The 20542-nt window shown below is 43.5% G+C and overlaps 1 protein-coding gene across 1 annotated transcript; it reads left to right on the top strand.

Annotated features, from left to right (window-relative positions):
* Positions 1-1375: 1375 nt before the first annotated feature.
* TIGAR (TP53 induced glycolysis regulatory phosphatase) lies at positions 1376-15643 on the top strand. Its single transcript, XM_086465670.1, has 6 exons — positions 1376-1407; positions 6472-6509; positions 8564-8685; positions 12325-12402; positions 14173-14283; positions 14710-15643. Exons 1-6 carry the CDS (start codon positions 1376-1378, stop codon positions 15166-15168), a joined length of 840 nt encoding a protein of 279 aa, XP_086321796.1. The 3' UTR covers positions 15169-15643.
* Positions 15644-20542: the final 4899 nt, after the last annotated feature.

The following is a 20542-nucleotide window of genomic DNA, read 5'->3' as shown; positions in this document are numbered from 1 at the left end:
AGAGGTGGTAGATTTGCTCTTCTCTCTCCCCCCAACTCCTGTAATTCCTCTCTCTGTTATTTCCCAAGTATGATGGTGGCTGCAGAGCTAAAGTGGCCTCTGTCCAACATATCAATCTGCAACACCCTTAATACAAAGCTCACCCATTCCAGCTCTATGGATCCCAAAATTGTATTCCACCAATCTCCCATCTAGATCGTAGGAGCTGAAATGATTTGGGTAAACAGGACCTGAAGAAGACGATGACGACCTGTCCCATTTATCAGAAAATATATGGAGTCTCTAGACTTCTGCTGCACAGGGCCAGCACGGCCCCAGCTGGCTGCGGAGGTCTGTGCTGTGGACGCCTACACCACACGCTGCTTTGCCTTGTAAACTGCTGGTCTGAAATGGTTGCTTTGGAACGGCTCCCGTCTTCACAGGTGACTAATTGGGGGTATGATTTGGCTTCCAAGACTTTTAATCGACTTGTAATTAGTGTAATCTATCCAACTATCCACATCTTTTAAAGACCTTCAGGGATGGTGACTCCAGTGCTTGACAATCCTTTTAGTGAGAAAATTCTTCCTAATGTCCAACGTAAACCTCCCCTGGTGCAGCTGGAGGCCATTTCCCCTTGTTCCATCGCTTGTCACTAGGGAGAAGAGACCGACCCCCACCTCACTACAACCTCCTTTCAGGTAGTTGTAGAGAGCGACAAGGTCTCCCCTCAGCCTCCTTCTCTCCAGACTAAAGAACCCCAGTTCCCTCAGCCGCTCCTCACAGGACTTGATCTCAACATGTGCCTCGAGACTTTAAAAAATGCTTCAGACTGGCCGTGTCTCACCTTTAATTTCTAAAAAAAAATAATAAATAAATAAATAAAAAAAAAGAGTACTCTCCACTCGTCGGGTCTCTGGGCCGGCTGGTGCAGCGCGCACACCTGCGGCCGCACGGCGCGGCGCCACCTCCACCCCCCCCCCCCCCCCGGCTTCCTTCCACCGAGCGCAGACGGAACTCCCATCCCTCCCCACAGCCTCCGGCAGATGCCAAGACGATGAACGGGCGCGACGGCAGCGCCGAACACACCCGGTGCGGAAAAGGCCCACCCTGTACGGAAACGGGCAAGAGCCGCGCCTTCCCCCGGCAGCCGCCACCCGCCGCACCGGGACCCAGGGGAGGGCCGGGGGCTGCCCCGGCGGGGCAGGACGCGTCACGGTGCCACCGGCTCCCGGCACGGGCCCGCACCCTTCCCGCCCCCCGCCTCCTCCCACCGCCGCGCCGGGGCGGGGCCGTGACGTCACCGCCGGGCGCGGGGCGGCAGGGCGCCGCAGTGCGGGCAGGAGGCGCCAGCGGCGGGTGAGGCTGGGCCTGCGCGCACCTGTGCGGCCGCGCCATGGTTCGCTTCGGGCTGACCGTCGTCCGGCAGTGAGTACCGCGGCACCCCCTCCCGTCGCCCGTGCCGGTGCCGAGCCCTGCCCTTCCCCCATCTCCCCACTGCCCCCCCCCCCCCTCCCCCGGCCGGTGCCGGGGCAGGCCGTGACGTCAGGGGAGTTCCGGCCCCCCCCCCCCCCCGGCGCGGCCAGTTACACGCGTGCGGCTCCCTCAGGGGTTCGGCTCCCGTGAGGGCGGCGGCGGGCGGAGCGAGTGCTGGGCGGCCCTTGGGAGGAGGGGGCGGGGGGGCGACGGGGGGACGGACACCCGCGCTCCGGGCCGGGCTGGGGCCGGGGCCGGGGCCCCTTGAGGAGGGGCTGTGTGCTCACCGCCTCTGGCGTTACCGCGCCCGTCTGCGTCCGTCAGGCCGTTCAGGTGCACGTCAGTTAAGTGGATACGTCAAGCCGTATCGGTATCGTTTGGTACCGATGGAAGTACGGGGTTACACACGTTAGCGAGCGCTGTTTCTGAACTCTTGGGCTCGTAAGACCTTTCTTCTGCCGTAAGCTCTCTGGTGGGGTAGAGAGCTCCTTTAGGAATGGTAGTCTAACATTTCTGCTATGAAATGTTAAAGAATTGGCGTTTGTGACTTAGTTAAAATTGTTAAGGTGAGTTTTTCTTTGAAGCTGCAGAGGATATTGACAAAAGATTTGTTGTGGCTAGGCTGACTGTATCCAGCTTCCTGCAACAGACAGTAGTTAGCTGTTTAGTTTTTATGAAAATAGACTTTTTTTTCCCCTTCATAGTACAGTTTAATACTTGATCAATGCAACTGGAGCAATGAAGTCTCTTTTTTTTGGTTTTTGGGTTTTTTTTCCATCTGATTTTCTTCCTATTAGGAGTTACTCTTGACTTCCCTTAAACACCTGGATTTATTAACTTGGTGCTGCAGTTGCAGCTTAACTTTTGCATCAGCTAGAAAAGATGTGAGCCTGAAATAATTTGTCAAAATTGAAATCTTCAGGTGGGACTCTTGCAGACACTTCAGAAAGATCCCAGTTCATTCACCAGCAAATGGGAGGGGGTTCATCTGTCAGTCTGTGTTTGTGCATACTGTGCTATCTTAGTGCTACTTGGCAAGCTGTGTGTTCTGCTCTTCCCCCACCTGCACCCCAGCTGATGGCCAGCAGGATGGACTCTGTCCGGCCTGCTGCATTTTCCTCAGGAGGCTGGAAGTAGCCAACAGGACGTGGGGTGAGCCTGAAGAATTAAATTGCTGCACCCTGTGCAGGAAAGAGTTTAAAGTGTACTAAAATACAGCGTTTTCTCTTAAAAGTACTGGCCTTCTGTGATCAGTTACTTATTTGGGGCTCATCTTGAGGGCTTCCACACAACAGTGCTGATCGTTCCCTGTACGAAAGTAAGCAGCACACTTGGCCTTAGTACTGCAAAAACTTAAGCACGTGACATTTCAGTCAGGTGAGGAGTCTCAACAACGTCAGCAAGCTTAACTTTGTTCATGTCAAGTTTAGTTGTTAGATTTAGTTGTTAGATTTGGTATAGGCATTTTAGGAAAGACAGGCAGGGGAGAAGAGGAGGGAGTGTTGCCCTTTATGTCAAGGACCAGCTGGAGTCCATGGAGCTTGGCCTGGGGATTGGTGAGCAGTTGACTGAGAGCTTATGGGGCGGGGTTAGAGGAAAGGCAGGGGAAGGTGATACCATAGTGGGGGTCTGCTACAGGTCACCTGAGCAGGATGACCAAGCGGATAAGGCCCTATATAGACAGATAGGAGTGGTTTCACTTTCACAAGCCCTGGTCCTCATGGGAGACTTCAGTCACCTGGATATCTGTTGAAAGGAAGGCACAGCAGGGCACCAGCAATCCGGGAAGTTCCTGGAATGCATTGATGACAATTTCCTTCTCCAGATGGTAAAGCAACCAAGGAGAAGGAGTGCCATGGTGGACTTTGTTCTCACCAACAAGGAGGGGCTTGTTCAAACTCAATGGAAGCCTTGGCTGCAGTGATCATGAAATGTTAGAATTCAAGATACTCAGGGCAACAAGGAGAGTGCTCAGCAAGCTCACTACCCTGGACTTCAAGAGAGCAGACTTTGACCTCTTCAGGGATCTGCTTAGTGGAGTACTGTGGGATCAAGCCCTGAAAGGGAGAGGGGCCCAAGAAAGCTGGTCCATATTCAAGGATCACCTCCTCTGAGTCCTGGAGCAACACATTCCAAAACAGAGGGAGGCAGGCAAGAACGCCAGGAGGCCTGCGTTGATGAACAGGGAACTCCTGGACACACTTAAAAACAAAAGGAGAATTTACAGAAAGTAGAAGAAAGGACAGATAGACTGGGAAGAATACAAAGAAATTGTCCAAGCAGCCAAGGATCGGGTAAGGAAAGCTAAAGCCCAGATAGCATTAAATATGGCCAGGGACATCAAGGGTAACAAGAAAAACTCTTATAGGTGTGTCATTGATAGAAGGAAGACCAGGGAAGCTGTGGGTCCTCTCCGGAAGGAAACGGGAGAACTGATCATGAGTTTGAGGTATATGGAAAAGGCTGAGGTTCTCAGTGACTTCTTTGCCTCACGAATCTGGTGGCCTTTTATGATGGAGTTACAGCATCAATTGACAATGGAGGAGCTGCTGATGTCATCTGTCTGGACTTGTGCAAAGCCTTTGACACTGTCCCACACAACATTCTGGTCTCCAAATTGGAATGACATGAATTTGATGGATGGACCACTCAGTGGATAAGAAATTGGCTGGAAGGTCGCACTCAAAGAGTTGTGATCAATGGCTCAATGTTTGAGTGGAGACCAGTGACAAGCGGTGTTCCTCGGAGATCGGTAATGGGACTGGTGCTATTTAACATCATTGTCAGCGACATGGGCAGTGGGATTGAGTGCATCCTCAGCAAGTTTGCCTATGACACCAAGTTGTGTGGTGAGGTCAACATGCTGGAGGGAAGGGAGGCCATCCAGAGGGCCCTTGACAGGCTGGAGAGGTGGACCCAGGCCAACTTCATGAAGTTTAACAAGGCCAAGTGCAAGGTCCTGCACCTGGGTCGAGGCAATCCCAAGCACAGATACAGGCTGGGCAATGAGTGGATTGAGAGCAGTCCTGGGGAGAAGGACTTGGGCGTGCTGGTGGGTGGTAAGATGAACATGAGCCAACAGTGTGTGCTTGCAGCCCAAAAAGCCAATCATCTCCTGGGCTGCATCAAAAGATGTGTGACCAGCAGGTTGAGGGAGGTGCTTCTGCCCCTCTAGTCCGCCCTCATGAGACCCCACCTGGAATACTGCGTCCAGCTCTGGAGCCCCCAACACAAGAAAGACCTGGAGCTGTTGGAGCGAGTCCAGAGGAGGGCGACCAAGATGGTCAGAGGGTTTGTTGATGAAGGGTCGCAGTCACAACAAACTTTTCTACACAGTTGCAGATAAGACGGCACTTCTTTATTGCACCACTGGGAAGCACAGGGGATAGCTCCATCTAACATGCTTTAAAGTTACATTAAAATTCAACATTTTTATATACTTTTTCTGAAAAGTCATGATCTTTAATGTATTTTAACATAAGCATGCATGTTATGCCCGCTATTAATTTTGACATTTACAATGATTGATCCACCCTATTATATGACTTTATTAATATTCTTATACTAATATAATCATTGGTTATTTTACTGATTAAAATTAGGATGGGGAAGATGTGGTGAGAGTCTTCACAATAACGTTCCTTTGTTTCTATGGTTTCATCACATAAGATAAGAAAACTTGCTGAGAATGTGCACTTTCACTCCCTGTACCTGTCTCCCTGCCTCCCTGTTCTGTGTTCTGTACAATTTTACAATCCACAGCAGCTTTCGCTTTGGCCATCTTTGTAAGGCCTGCATCTGTTGTCTCTTAGCGTAAGTAAGGTTTTGTATATTTCTTACGATAATGTAAATTGATTGAATCAGGAAATTAAAACAAAACGTTAGTTATTCGTTAAAGCAATTAAGTTGTTCATTAAAAGCAATTAGTTATCAATGGAAAGTAATTATCTATTCAAAATTCAGACCTGATTATAACAGGTTGGAACACCTTTCCTACGAGGACCGGCTGAGAGAGTTGAGCTTGTTCAGCCTGGATAAGAGAAGGCTCCGGGGAGACCTTATAGCAGCCTTCCAGTACCTGAAGGGGGCCTACAGGAAAGGTGGGGAGGGACTTTTTACAAGCGCCTGCAGTGATGGGACAAGGGGTGATGGTTGGAAGCTGGGAGAGGGCAGGTTTAGACTGGCTATAAGGAAGAAGTTCTTCACCCTGAGGGCAGTGAGACACTGGAACAGGTTGCCTAAGGAAGTTGTGGATGCTCCATCCCTGGAAGTGTTCAAGGCCAGGTTGGATGGAGCTTTGAGCAACCTGGTCTAGTGGGAGGTGTCCCTGCCATGGCAGGGGGGTTGGAACTGGATGATCTTTGAGGTCCCTTCCAACCCAAACCATTCTGTGATTCTATGACTTTTCTCTCCTGAATAAATCCACCCATGGTTTTAGTCACTCTTCTCTTGAAATACCATTGACTATGGTTTTCAAGGTAGAATTTTCTGTTATTAAAGATAGTGATGTTCATTCTAGTAGATTTTCTACTAAGAACTCTGGCTTCTTAACGCTGTGTTATTTCAAGATGTGCAGCCTGCTCTGCTGCAGTCTTTGATAAGCTCTTGAATTGGCTTTGCTTTAAAGCACACAGGTCTAGTTGGCTAGCACATGCTTTTCATGGGGACTCCACAGTCTTCCTGCTTCTTTCCTCTTTCCAGCCTAGAGGTGTTATTGTCATAGATAAATTATGCTGTGCTTATGATAAATTTAAAAATTACTTCCCTTCCTTTTATTCCAGGTAGGTTTGTCTTAGTAAGTATAGATAGCATGATTGGAGTTGACTACTTGAGAATGTTTTGGGTTTTTTTAATTGTAAGGTCTTCTGATACGTATTTTCGAAAAGAGGCTGTGCTGTACTGTATCTCATTTTCATATTCAGACTCTGCTGTCTCCTGTTGGTATCTAATATAATGTTTTTGAACATTCAGTAAAATAATTCTGAGTTAATTTCTTTTGTTTATAATCTCTTTCAGTGGAGAAACAAGATATAACAAAGACAAGATACTGCAAGGTTAGTAGCAGTTGTTCTGACTTGTTGGAGATGGAAATTATTCTTCCCTGCAAAATGCGAAATCCAGGATGTTAGTTTGATAGCTTTACAGAACTATGGAGATTCTAAGTTGATCTTCACGGAATATCAACAAATAGTGATGCATTTCTGGTACCAACAGGAGTATTAGAATAGTTCCTTTTTCTAAACAGGGCAGGAAAAAAAGTTACCTATAATCAAACAAAAGCGATAGCAGCACCTGTTACTAAGGATGCCAGAGTGTCCCATAGCATTGTGTTAAATCTCAGTAGTATGAAGCCTGGGAAAAGGGCTTCTGGGGCTCAGATGAGAAGTGAGAGCTGCAGCTCTGGTGAAGAACCAGCCAGTACGATGGAGCTGGTAAGGAGCCTCACAAGGATGGATAAAGGTCATGTTGTAAAAGAGACTGTTGCCTTAAGAAGGTAATCTGTCACTTGCAAAAAACACCTACCTCGAGCAAGGAAGAATGAAAATTAAAGGTTATTTAAATACTTGAATTGTTCGATCCCAGCTCTTTCCAGGAAGGCAGTCTTTAGACACATTTAAAACCAGACTTCTCCTCAGTGACTGCTGACTTGTACACCCAGAACTGAAAACACTGAGCTGCTTGGATGTCTCTTGTAGGAAAACCAAGGCTCACAGCTACAAGGAACCTAGTGGGGTTGTGCTCTGAATAAGTAAACTTTATGCAGTGCTGTGTGCTGTGAGGAAGAATCATGCTTCCAGATTTTCCTACCTCTGTTTTGGCATTGCGATTGACAGTTCTTGCAACATGGCTTTGTGCTCATAATAAAGTGAATAAAGAATATTCTCCTGCTTTATGTTCTTAAAAGTACCAATGATGTCTTTTCAATTCCCAGCCCTCGGTGTCAAATGACACATAGTAGGTTCCTCTCCAGTGTAGAAAGCAGATACTGCCTTGTGTTTCGAGAGGTGTAAGAACTATAGCAGCACAGTGGGGTCTGAGGTCTCATGTGCTGAATTACAGACGAGGTGCTCAGAACCCAAGTGGGCTTCTAGTGTCCTGTCTTTTGCTGTTGGAAGTGTATAAATAATTGTACATTTGCTTGGCGAAAATTGTTTTTGTCGTTCTGGATCTGATGAGAATTGCTCACTCTGCTTTGAATTCCTGCAAAAGTAAAATTGGTGATACAGGTGTGGACGTAGCAGTTTGTTACAGGTTTGTCTCCCTGCCACAGTTCTTGGTTCTCCCACGGACTCTCTGAGCACACCTATTTCATTCAGGTTGGATTACCAGAGTGCTGGTTCTGTCCATGCTGTCCTAGAGCTCCGTGACCAGCTAGTTTCACAGCCTGCTCTGGATAAAAACAATTTTTGGAAGGCTTGCTGCTTTTCAGCTAGGTTTGGACTGTCAATGTGCTCGCTATGCAGCTGCATGAGCATTAGCGTCAATGTGCGAGGTGGAGTAGGGGAGAGGAAGAGCCCACAACAGATTGTGTTTACATCAGCTGTAAAATTCTCGTGAAACTGTGTCTTTGGCAAAGACTGCTGCTTTCTGCATTGCACAGAATCCTTTCTTGTTGCCTCATTTCTTCAAGGCGTTGTCAACGTTGGGGAATGAGGAGGAGCAGGCATTTCAGATTTGTCAGGACTTGACTCTCACGATGTGCATGTTTTTTTCTGTATACGTATTTTAATATCAACAACATTATCTCAGTTGTATTGTCCTTTTCTTATTCACGGTCAGCAAACCTGTTTATAGAGTTTCAGTTATGAGATTCCTCTTACAGGAAGGCTACCAGTGACTGTTCACATTTGTCATGTGTATACATTAATATAAATATCATCAATAATGATCCTTCTGTCTTCCTATCCTGTACTCCCTTTTTTCATACAATTTGTGTGACTGAGTTTAGGGAAGACCAGAAGATCAGTTACTTTTACTGGTGGTTGGCTTTACTGAAGGAGAAGCATTTTATTATGACTGAGCAGATTCTTTATTGCTGCCATGCTTGCTCAGCTGCTAAGTGATCTAAATTTGCATGTTTTAATGTTGATGGGTTTTTATTTTGTAGGTCAAGGAGTGGATGAGCCACTCTCTGCAACTGGTTTCAGACAAGCAGATGCTGCTGGTTTGTTTCTCAGTAATGTGAAGTTTACTCATGTCTTCTCAAGTGACCTCCTTCGAGCAAAGCAGGCAAGTGCTGCTTCAGGCAACTGAATGTAAATATTATCTTCAGAGTTTGGCATTTATTTGCTATTGATGATGGAAAAGTAATACAGTGATGGAGAGCCAAAAGCTGTTTTGATGGACTTAAAACTGCGGTTTGAGTTGTGTAGAATTCAAGAAGGCCTCTATGAGTACGGAAACGTCAATGAGAACAGCTCGGTTAGGAGTCGGTGAAGGCCAGCTTGCTCCGCAGGATGTCATGCAGTGTTGTTCTTGGGGATTTGCCATTATTTTCTGAGTGCATAGGTTCATGCTGCAGGAGTAATTGGGACTTAGAGGTAACACAGACTGAAGTCAGCTTTTCTTTGAAGAAACAGAACAAATTGTCTATGATGTTGTTGTACTGTCTTATGCACTGTACGCTGTGTTTTTCTGAAGAATGCAGACCGATATTGGCAAGATCAGGTTTTGCTGTAAAGTCAGTACAAGGAACATTAAATGTGCAGAGAGGCTGGATTTTGTCAGGAATGTAATAGCACACCTCTCTCCTTGATGCACTATTTTAATAGGTTAATTAAAGAGGAAAAAAGTTAATTACTGGGTTTACGTATGATTTTGTGTGCAAGACTATGAAATAATAAAAAAATTAGGGAGATGGAACCTTTAAGGTAGTGGCATACATCAGCTGTTCTAGGAAGGTCATGTCTTCTGTGGAAACCCTATCCTTGATTTTCACTTCTATGGTTTCAGGAGACGTGTAGGCTTCACGTGATTGAAACTACTAAGCAATTCTTGATAGCCCTGCTGGTTTCTTGCTTTTTGCACTGTTGTGCTGCTACAAAAGTCTGTGAAGCCTTGCTGTAAACCAGATCAACAAAATCCAGGATAAATCCCCTTTTTTTTCTTAAAACACATTGTCAACGTTGCTCATCAGTTTTGCAGCAAAGTCCTGTAAACTGCTGTAGCAACACAACTTAGGCAGAAAACAAACTAGAGAGACAGGGAGGGAGGAGTGTAATAATTAGATATTTTTAAAATGCATAATAACTGCCTGACAAGTCGCCTCATTTAAGTGTATGAATGGCAGTGATTGTATTTTAAAACATTAGTAGTGCTTTATAACGTTCATAAGACTGTGCTATGTTCATGCCTTAGGGTGATTGTTTTTGAGTGCTCAGGCGCTTGAGAGTGAGGTTGGTAATTTTTTTTCCTTATATTAGAGACAGCCTTTTCCATGAGAAGCATTTGCACTCTCATAATGTAGCAGACAGGCCTGAATTTGTCCTTTGCATAAAGGAAACGTGTTTTGCCATTTGTTCGACAAGCTATCCAGACTTTGCAGAAGCTTTTGCAGAGACATGTAAAGCTGCAGTTTCCATTTGCTTGGAACTCCCTTTTTCGGCAGCTGCAAATCTATGAGGAACTGTATCTTACTATGCTGTTGCTTCATAGCTCAAGTATGAGAGGGATGTACAATTTTTTGCACCCTTTTTTTTCCTTGCAAAAGAGGGTGCAAAAAGAAAGGTTTTAAAAGAAAATGTTAGTGATGGAGTTTAGTTTCCCTTGCAATATCTCCTGCATCAGCTGTAGTCAGGGTGTGTACTGGTTACTGGAACCAGGAGTGGTATGTGGTCCTCTGGCTACTGCCCATGGCTGACAGCTGAACGTTCACGCCTGAGCAGGATAGGGGAAAACAGGGGTGTGTACAAAGAGGGTTGTGCTAGCTGGGCAGGAATTCCAAGAGCTACAGGAGATGCAAAGTGAGCAGGTACAGGAAATGCAGAGAGAAGCTTTGCAGGGAAGCCTGTTTGAGAGAATAAGCTTAGGAGGGAGTGTCAAAGGCTAGCTCCAGAAATGAGCCGTGTAGAAGAGAGCAGGTGGACTGCAATGTGACAATAAAAAAGGACTAGTTGGGCGGACTGCGATGTGGCGTGAACAGAATGTAACTTTAAGACTTGTAAGCTTAACAGAGCACAACACCGAAGCCTGCAGGGGAATGTGGGGCCTACTGTGAGACACTCGTGCTGTTGAGACAAGAACTCTGCTGCAGTGAAGGCGGGTTCAGGACTGGGACAGGCTGGGCCCTGAGAAGAATGAGAGAAAATCTTTGAGTTTTTCCATGTATAAAATGGGGCTAATATCCCATCTCTCACTGTGGTGCTGTGAAGAGTCAGTAATGTTTCTGAAGCCTGCTGGTATTCTAGTAATGGACGGTGTAGGGAAGGTGTGAGGAAGTTAATGTCTCTTTCAGAGCATATTTTGGTTTCAGCATAGTAAGTGAGGTGTCATGTTTAATATTTACAGTTCGGAGTATGAACTAGTTCTCAGTAGGTGAATGTTGTCTATTCTTTTTACTGAAAAAGATCTTGGTCCTGGAGAAATTTCAGGATGTAATCATTCGATTAACTATGCTGTTCATATATACAAGGAAACTGATTCAGCCCTATCTGAATTTTGACATTATTCTATGACAGATATTTAAAGTTGCAACATAAAGCCTTTCCTAAGCCATACATTAAATAGGTCATAAAATCTTGTTAATACAACAAAGCTGCTTGTTATTTGCTAGAATCCAAGGAGCCTTTTCAAATTGAGTTCTTCGAATGTCAGTTGGACTGGCTGTGGAAATTTGCACGAGACTTCCAGCCAGTATTACCAGTCACAACTGTATGCAAATCCAGTATAGCCTTCACGCTTTGGTGCATGCGAGAACAGGAGCAGGTTAGCTGTCCTTTAGTTCCCATTATTGGCTGTGGCAGCCAGACAGCTGTATAATGTCCAACACACTAGAGGCTGTATTAGCTAATACTTTCTCCAAAGTGGTATCAGAATTTCCTCTTGATCAGTTATCTTGCCCTCCCTGCACTCCTGAAAAATACATGCTTCCTTGGAAGAAAAAAAAAAGATAAATATCACAAAACTCAAGACATGCAGACTATTGTTAAAAAGCAAACTAAGCCCTTTGGGTTTTCTCTGTCTCTTGGCCATGCTATCAGGAGGCAGGTGAATATAATAAGCTAGATTATGGGTTTTTTTCCTCAAGGATATCATCCAGTATATTTCTCTCTCCTAACATTGGGTCTGACACTTCAGTACGTTGCCAGCAAACACCTTAACTGCTTCAAGAGTATTTGGTTTCTGAGGTGCATTAAGTAGCCACTTGTCAGAAGGTAGTTTCATTTGTTAGATGCTGTGTTTTTCGCAGTTGGATTAACTGATCAGTTTTGAGGAACGTACTGCTTGTTGTGAGTCTGATTCACATACTACATGTAGAGAATGTGTTGGCATGATTGCTTTGTGAGTGGCAGTGTATTCAAGAAAAGATGTGGGGTTTATCCCAGCAAATCCTGCTGCTGCCATGCGTCTTGCTGCCCACCTTTCATGGGTGCTTAAGTGCCTTCAACTGTTCTGGACTTTGGATTGTGAAAGAACTTTCAGAAGATTGTGGCTTTTCTGTCTTTTGGATAATTAGATATTATTGTCATATATAATATATATGACACAGGGCATGTATCCAATGCTGACAGACACTACTAGCTGAAGAACTTTCTATCTTGTTTGTTTGGGTACTACTAATGTGATTTTCACTGATTGTGGTGGTGTAAGATGGTCTAGCTATCCCATGAGAAAACAGCTCATTGATGTGACTGTATATTCACTTTTTAGACTGCTGCCACAATTCTAGGAAAAAATAAGTTTTGCAAAGATTTGGAAATCAAGTATGATGCAAGACTTCGAGAGAGAGTAAGTGCCGAAAGAGTTTGTTTTAATATTGAACATTGAACAATTTGAAAATGTAACTTACTGCTGATAGAAATCGTGGTAGATTCAACAGTGGGGAGCACTGCTGGATGTGTCACTGGAAACTGAACTCTTCACATCAGGTGCTATAAATTGTTTGCAGAATTGTGAAGCAAAGCCAAAATGTAGTGATTAGTGGTGTAACTGTGATGCTTTCATGATTTAAGTAAGGTAAGATTTACAGTAGAGGAAATTACCGTAAATGTGGTAAAAAGCTTAGCTCTGTTTTCCAACCCCATGTGTAAAGTGTTAAAGGTACTCCCTCTGCCTACCTTCTCCAGCCTGATGGCACAACTCAGTGTTGCCTTTTTAGCTGTTTGTACCTTTTCTTTTGCACAAAGACTACTGAAAAGCTTTCTGCTTCCCATGGAACAATCTGCTTTCCTGATCAGCCTCTCTGCCTGGAACAGGCATAGTTGTACCTCCTGTCTATTTTCAAGTGCATCTTGATCAGAAAACTGAGATGCTGGCTGTTTCTGTTAATATGAATCACCCTTCAGGTGCTACGCTGAGAGTGTCAGCTGAATTTTAAATAAGGAAAAACCAAAAAAGTGGGATGGCGTATTGCCAGCAGGCCAGTAAGTGTTGAAGGAGCAGAACTCAATTCTAGCATTTCCTATTTGGATCTTCTTTTTTCTGTCAGAAAATCCAGTTCTTCCCCTGAAATCAGCAAGTTGAATGCCTCCCAAACTTCTTTGGTTTCTTTACCACCTGACATTTTCAAAAATATTATGGTTCATGATACAGTATTTTAGAAAGAATAATCTTGTCTCTGTTAAACTTTTTTTCCCCTTTCATGGTGTTTGTATGGATGTATAGAAATGCCAATACAATGTCTGCGGGCCACAGGTTGTAAGTCACTACTCTGGGTAACTGGAATTAAGTTTGAATTGCATGAAAAGAAACAAAGTTGTCGTTGACCCTATTAAGAAAGTTTTATTCTCTCATGCCTTGGTTTCATGAGAGAAGTCTAGCAAAATCTTTAAGATTAGAATTTAATTTTCAGCTGTTTCAGAGCACTTATTTCTTCACGTCTTTCTTAGTGTTCTTCAATTGCCAGTATTTTGCTTTAGAGAAAGGGATTAAGAGGCTGAAGTAAATGTGTTTCAGTGCTTTTAAATTCTGAAGACTGTAATAAATTGGTCATTATGGCAGCTAATTGCGTATCCACAGCAAGTGGATAGTGACATAGAAATTAAAAAAGCCTCAGTAACGAGTACGTGTCTGTATCCCAGTCATTGACATCTGGATTTCTGGAATGCACGTCACTGAGTGACAGTATAGTATCAGCTCTTGCTTTCTCAAAATACTCATCATAACTGCAGCTTTTTTACTGTCTTCAGACATTACAGGAAAGACCAAAACTTTCCATTTGAACAAATTTTTCATCTGTTAGTGAGTGAGATAATAATCTTCAGAGGGGAAGTATTAATCTGTTTTGCCATTGTTAGAGATGTCCCTTGGAAAGATCTTCATGGTCAAAAATGGTAATGCACATCCAAGTGTATCTGTCTTGTAAAATACGTTACAGATGAAGAATATTATATTTTATAATGTGACTTCTAGTCATGTAAAAGGTAATGTAAAAGTAGTAATGTAAAAGTTAGTTAGCCTGCATGTTACAAAGCTGTTAAGAGATGTTTGCAGTGGAAGTGGTACTGGAGACTTGATGTATCTTGCTAAACCCCGCTCTTTGTAACGTGCCTCTTACAGAAGTACGGTGTTGCAGAAGGAAGGCCTTTGACTGACCTCAAGGCTATGGCAAAGGCTGCTGGAGAGCAATGTCCTTCATTCACGCCTTCTGGAGGAGAAACACTGGATGAAGTATGGTATTTATTTATTTGTGCCCTACTTTCTAGGCCGTTTTATCAGTGCAGGTGCAGTTATTGCGTACTTAGGAACGTCTTACTGAAAGCTTAGCTCAACCAAAGGTAGTTATTTTCAAAGCTAAAAACACTACTTGACCTGATTACAGTGGCTGCCAGGTAGGGAATCTCTTTAGAATAATATACTGATTTTGAGCTTGACTCCTCATGAAGCTCTTGTTTGCAGAAGGATGATGGCAATTACTCTCAGCCTTAGCTTTGGAGGGTGGAGGAGTTTTTACAGCATTCAATAACTTACCATTGATTTCTGAGGCTTGTTGGTGATAAATGTTTGTCTTTTAACTGAATTAGTTACATCGCAGATTACTGAAAGCCGAAGTCTCTTGCATTCTTTACAATGTACTCTTCTGACTTTTCTCTTTAGGTAAGAGAACGTGCAAGGGATTTTTTTGAATTCCTGTGTCAGCTAGCTGTTGAATTGGAACAGAAAGAGCAAGATGTGTATGGTGCAGCAAGCAGAAGCTCAGGGACGTCTGAAGAACAGTTAGTTTTCCCTTGGACAAACCACTGCAGTGAAGCAGAACTTGGCTCTGGGAACAGTGGAGCTTATAAAATGCTAGATGCCAATATATTAGTAGTGAGCCATGGAGCCTACATGAGGAACTGGATTGGTTATTTTGTTTCGGATCTCAACTGTACTTTACCAACAAATTTAACAAAGTCTCAGTTGTCTTCTGTCAGTCCCAATACAGGAGTTAGTCACTTCATTATAAAACTTGAAAATGGAAATTTGTTAAAACCTGAAATCACATGTGTTTGTCTTAATCAAGACTCTCACTTAGTGGATGTGGGAGCTGAACGTGTAGCTCCAAAAGTGTTTTAAGCGTTTGTAGGGGGAAGTGGATTTAGATCACCATTATGCTAAGCTTGGGAAAGGTATCTGTAGTAATTACTGAAGTTGACTGGAGTTACTGACACTAAACTGCAAAACTGAAGACGTGCAACTGCTTACCGTCTTAAGATAACACAGTTTGCATGGTCCTAGTGCCTAATGTAAGTTGGCACTAAAAGAAAAACACAAATGTTCTTGTGAACAGAAACATGATAGTTCAAGTCACTTGCATAGCTGCTCCTGCAGTGCATATTTTTAAAAACTTCTTTTCATTAGCCCATAATTATTTTGGTTATCTCCAGGTAAAAGAGTTGGGGAGGGGAGAGGAATGGTACCTCAAAGATGAGCTATACTGTATTCTTGGTTAAGTACAAAATGCTATATTCTAATATCAAACATATATGTTGTCTTAAAATAACTTTCTTGAATGCAATAGTATAACCTAAAAAGGAGCATTGCCTAGTGGAAAAGGTTTGGTACAGAGTCAGGGAACGAGTTCCTGGCTCTGATACTAAATGTATGTGAGACTCTGGGCAAATCTCTTTTCCATTTGTAAAACGGGGATGATGATATACCTACCTCGCAGAAATGTTTTCTAAGAATTTGTTAGTGTTGTGGAGGACTCTGTTGAAGAGCACTGTACACAAACATAAAGTATTTATTTTTAACTGTTAGCGGGATGAGGAACCTCTTGTGCACATAGTTGAAAAGATGGTCTCCCTTCTGAAAAGGAACCCTAACAATAGGGCAAGTTGTGCCTGACTAGAATCTTGTTGTCCGTTGCAATCGTACTCTTGATGGATGAATATTTTTGCCTAGAATTAGGCAAGTTTGATTGCTTGATGATTGCTTATAGTTGCTGTTAGTACTACATTCTTTCCCCACTGGAGTGTTTGTAGTGTTAGTGTGTAAGCTTATCTGATTTATGTTATTTATAATATCCACGTACTTTTTCTTCATTTGCGTATTTTAAGCCTGTTTTAAAAAAAAAAAAAATTAAAGGCTCCTGAATGGAACTCCATTTCATCTGTATTTCTTTTGAGGTAAAAATCTTTGTTAATATTACTCTATGAAGGTTTGCTCAGATCGTATAACTTCCATTTTTTTTCTTGAAAAACTGCAGGCTGGTCTTTTACTGTGAAGAAGAGCCCTTTTTGTGGCTAAGGGATCAGTACTATCCTGACTCTACCTGGAAGAACCACTGATGTTAAAATGTTAAGGACATACTTAAATTGCTTGCAACTGTATGAAATTAACTATTTGACTAAAGTTTTGTTTGTAATTTTTAAAAATATGTTGTCCTGTGGACTTTAAACTACTTGGCTTCTTTGCCTTGAAGCAGAGACATGAATTTAATTTTGAGGGGGGAAAAGAGGTTGCTGTTGCTTCCTTGAAGAGGTGGGTATCTATAGTTAACTGCAGCCCTACTGACAAACAGCAACAGAATTACTTAGTCTGACTCTCGTGACTGTATTTTTCTTCTTCTGTTTGCGTGGCTGTCATTCAGTAGGAAAGTTCTCTGGATTCCTACCTGAACACAGAATGGGGATCTGCTTCTGTTCTCTGTGCCGTTCATCCAATACTGCTGAAACGTTGAGGATGAGGTGGGAAGTGTTCAGCTCTGTGGTAACCAGAGGTGGGCTTCTAAGATAGTGCTCTCCAGAACCTGGAAATGAACCTAAGGCTTTTTACTTGCCGCAGGGCTTGTTTATCTAGCAAATAACCATGAAACCATCTGCTGCTGTGTCTGAAAACTAGTCCGTAGAGAGGAGAGCAGCTTACCCAATGTGTGAAAAATGGATACTAGTAACTGGTGTCAGCGAGGGCTGGTCTTTCAACCTCTAACACATTGTATAAGGTGACGGTGAACTTAAATGGGACTTTTATACTGAGCTTCTGCATTGATAGGCTAAACTTGTTACTCACCGATAGCTGGCTTCCTTTCATTTTTTTACAGATACAGATGAAAGCTGCTTCATTGTGGCTCCTCTTTACCTGTATGAGGCAGTTCATAAATGTACAGGTGTATCTGGGCAAAGTTTTGTGACTAGGGGTTTTCCAGCAAACATGGAATCTTCATAATATAGAATCCTTAAACTTAAGATTCTCAATAACATAAAAACAAGCTTTGGTCAAAATGTCTCTATTTCAAGTTTAATTTTATATAAGCAGCCTTTGTTCAAAACAAAGGTATTCTGAAGCAAAGTGTTTCAGTGTTACTCAGAAGTAAAAATTTCTGAATTCAAATAGTCACAATAAAATGTTTAAAAACTTAGTAAAATTTTTTTATTGAGAAAACCAGCCAACTGGAAAAATCCTTGGTAGCCAACCATTATTGACATTATGCATGATTGCCACCCAATACAGTAAGTTTGTATTTGTGAAATTAAAAAAGGCCTGTTCCAAATCAAAAGTACAGAAATGACAGGGGTAGCTTGAGGAACTGATCGAGACTTGTTTAGAAGTGTCCATAGCTCTTTCACAAGTAAAAGAATTCGTTCGTAATACACTAAAGGAAGTAAGTTTTGTACACAGGACGGAAAAACGGGAATGTGGGCTTTTGCACAGAATCCCCAAGCTTCTGAAATGAGTCTTCCTAGAGGGCTCTGGAATACTAAATTGATGATCACAGCCAAAGAAGGTAGAAAACTTTGAATTATGACTACTAGCAAAGTTAATTGCAGAGGGTGGGATGGGAGTTCATTCTTAATTTGCTTGTCCCTAGTAGGACCTGTTTATTTCAGGTGGGCTTGTTGCATAACAGGAGGCTGTCATAGAATCATCATAGAGTCACAGAATGGTTTGGGTTGGAAGGGACCTCAAAGATCATCTAGTTCCATCACCCCTGTCATGGCAGGGACACCTCCCACTAGACCAGGTTGCTCAAAGCCCCATCCAACCTGGCCTTGAACACTTTCAGGGACTGGGCAGCCACAGCTTCTCTGGGCAACCTATGCCAGTGTCTCACCAACCTCAGGGTAAAGAACTTCTTCCTTATATCTAGTCTAACTTGGTGTCATTGGCAAACTTGCTGAGGGTGCACTCGATCCCACTGCCCATGTCGCTGACAAAGATGTTAAATAGCACCAGTCCCAGTACCGATCCCCGAGGAACACCGCTTGTCACTGGTCTCCACTCAGACATCGAGCCATTGATCACAACTCTTTGAGTGCGACCTTCCAGCCAATTTCTTATCCACTGAGTGGTCCATCTGTCAAATCCATGTCTTTGCAACTTGGAGACCAAGATGTCGTGCGGGACAGTGTCAAAGGCTTTGCACAAGTCCAGACAGATGACATCAGTTGCTCTTCCCTTGTCAATTTGTGCTGTAACTCCATCATAAAAGGCCACCAGATTCATGAGGCAGGATTTTCCCTTGGTGAAGCCATGTTGGTTGCCACCAATCACCTCCACATTTTAGACGTGCCATAGCAGAGCCTTCAGGAGGATCTGCTCCATGATCTTGCCAGGCACAAAAGTGAGACTGACTGGCCTGTACTTGCCTGGGTCTTCCTTTTTTCCGTTTTTGAAAAGAGGGTGATGTTTCCCCTTTTCCGGTCAGTGAGCACTTCACCAGACTGCCATGACTTCTCAAATATGATGGAAAGTGGCCTACCAACTTGGTCTGCCAGTTCTCTCAGGACCCATGGATGGATCTCATCAGGTCCCACGGACTTGGACACCTTCAGGTTCTTTAGGTAGTCACAAACCTGCTCTTCACTTACAGTGGGCGGAACTTCCTTCTCCCAGTCCCAGCCTTCGGCTTCTGCAGCTTGGACCGTGCGGCTAGAGCCCTCGCTGGTAAAGACTGAGGCAAAGAAGTCATTGGGAACCTCAGTCTTCTCCATATCTCTCATGATCAGTTCTCCTGTTTCCTTCTGGAGAGGGCCCGCACCTTCCCTGATCTTCCTTCTATCACTGACACACCTATAAAAGTTTTTCTTGTTGCCCTTGATGTCCCTGGCCATATTTAATGCTGTCTGGGCTTTAGCTTTCCTTACCTGATCCCTGGCTGCTCGGACACTTCTTTGTATTCTTCCCAGTCTATCTGTCCTTTCTTCCACTTTTCTGTAAATTCTCTTTTTGTTTTTAAGTGTGTCCAGGAGCTCCCTGTTCATCAACGCAGGCCTCCTGGCATTCTTGCCTGCCTTCCTCTGTTTTGGAACGCATTGCTCCTGGACCCAGAGGAGGTGATCCTTGAATATGGACCAGCTTTCTTGGGCCCCTCTCCCTTTCAGGGCTTCATCCAATGGTACTGCATTAAGCAGATCCCTGAAGAGGTCAAAGTCTGCTCTCTTGAAGTCCAGGGTAGCGAGCTTGCTGCACGCTCCCCTTGTTGCCCTGAGTATCTTGAATTCTAACTTTTCATGATCACTGGAGCCAAGGCTTCCACTGAGTTTCACATTAGCCACCAGCCCCTCCTTGTTGGTGAGAACATGGTCCATCATGGCACCCCTTCTTGTCTGTCCTGTTGGTGCTTTAAATAGCTTGAACTTTTCTGTAATTGCCATGTCCTGAGTTTGGTCAATCATTCCATTAATACTGCTTGGAGCCAAGTTGAAAATGTGCATCCTTCATCAGCTAGAAAATGAGTGGAAACCCAGTATGTTTTCCTCCCAAAGTCAGTAGCTTTTGTCAAATAGTTCAAAACACACTAGATATTTGTGCACTTCCCTTAGTTTAAAAGACTCCTTTCTCGCCTTCCCTCAAGCAGGTTAATTAAATTTTTGCTCTTACTAATGAGGTAAATATCTTATGGGAACATCTGCTTACTTGTTAAGGCTTTGCCACTTCTTGGGTAATAATCTTCCCATAGGGATTTTTGACTCTTCTTCTATAATATCCTTTACTTTGAATGATTTGTATGTGTTTAAAATTTAGACCCGTCCTAAGAAACCTGCTTTTTGTGATCATTTTCTTTAGGTTATTGTTAACAAATTCTTTTATCTTGTGTTAACTCTTACATAGGGCAAGCAGATGGTACAATAGTGTCTAACCATGAAAAATAGCAAAGGGTGAAACCATTCCAGTTTTCTGAACAGATCCAGTGTTAATGGAGTAACATTTTTCAATGGAAAACTTATGAGCCAGAATGTCCTAATTAAGACTTTGTAAAAACACTAAATTGGTGCAAACACGTCTGCCAGTGGCCAGGGGAGTATAAGCAGTCAAACGCGTTCTCCAGTTGCCCTATTGTATTCTTTCCCTACATATCTGCACTTGGTATTGTTGGAGGCAGGATACTGGCCTAGGTGATCTTATAGCCTTCCCTAATATAGTTACGCTTTTTATTTCACCTTTGTTGTATCAGATATAAGGTTCTCTGTGAGTTAAAAAGTAAATCAGTAACTTTAGAACCTTCTGA

Source organism: Leptosomus discolor, chromosome 1, assembly GCF_034619465.1.
Source record: "Leptosomus discolor isolate bLepDis1 chromosome 1, bLepDis1.hap2, whole genome shotgun sequence".
NCBI lineage: Eukaryota > Metazoa > Chordata > Aves > Leptosomiformes > Leptosomidae > Leptosomus > Leptosomus discolor.
Note: the sequence above shows the minus strand (reverse complement) of the source record. Positions and strands in the feature narration are given on the sequence as shown.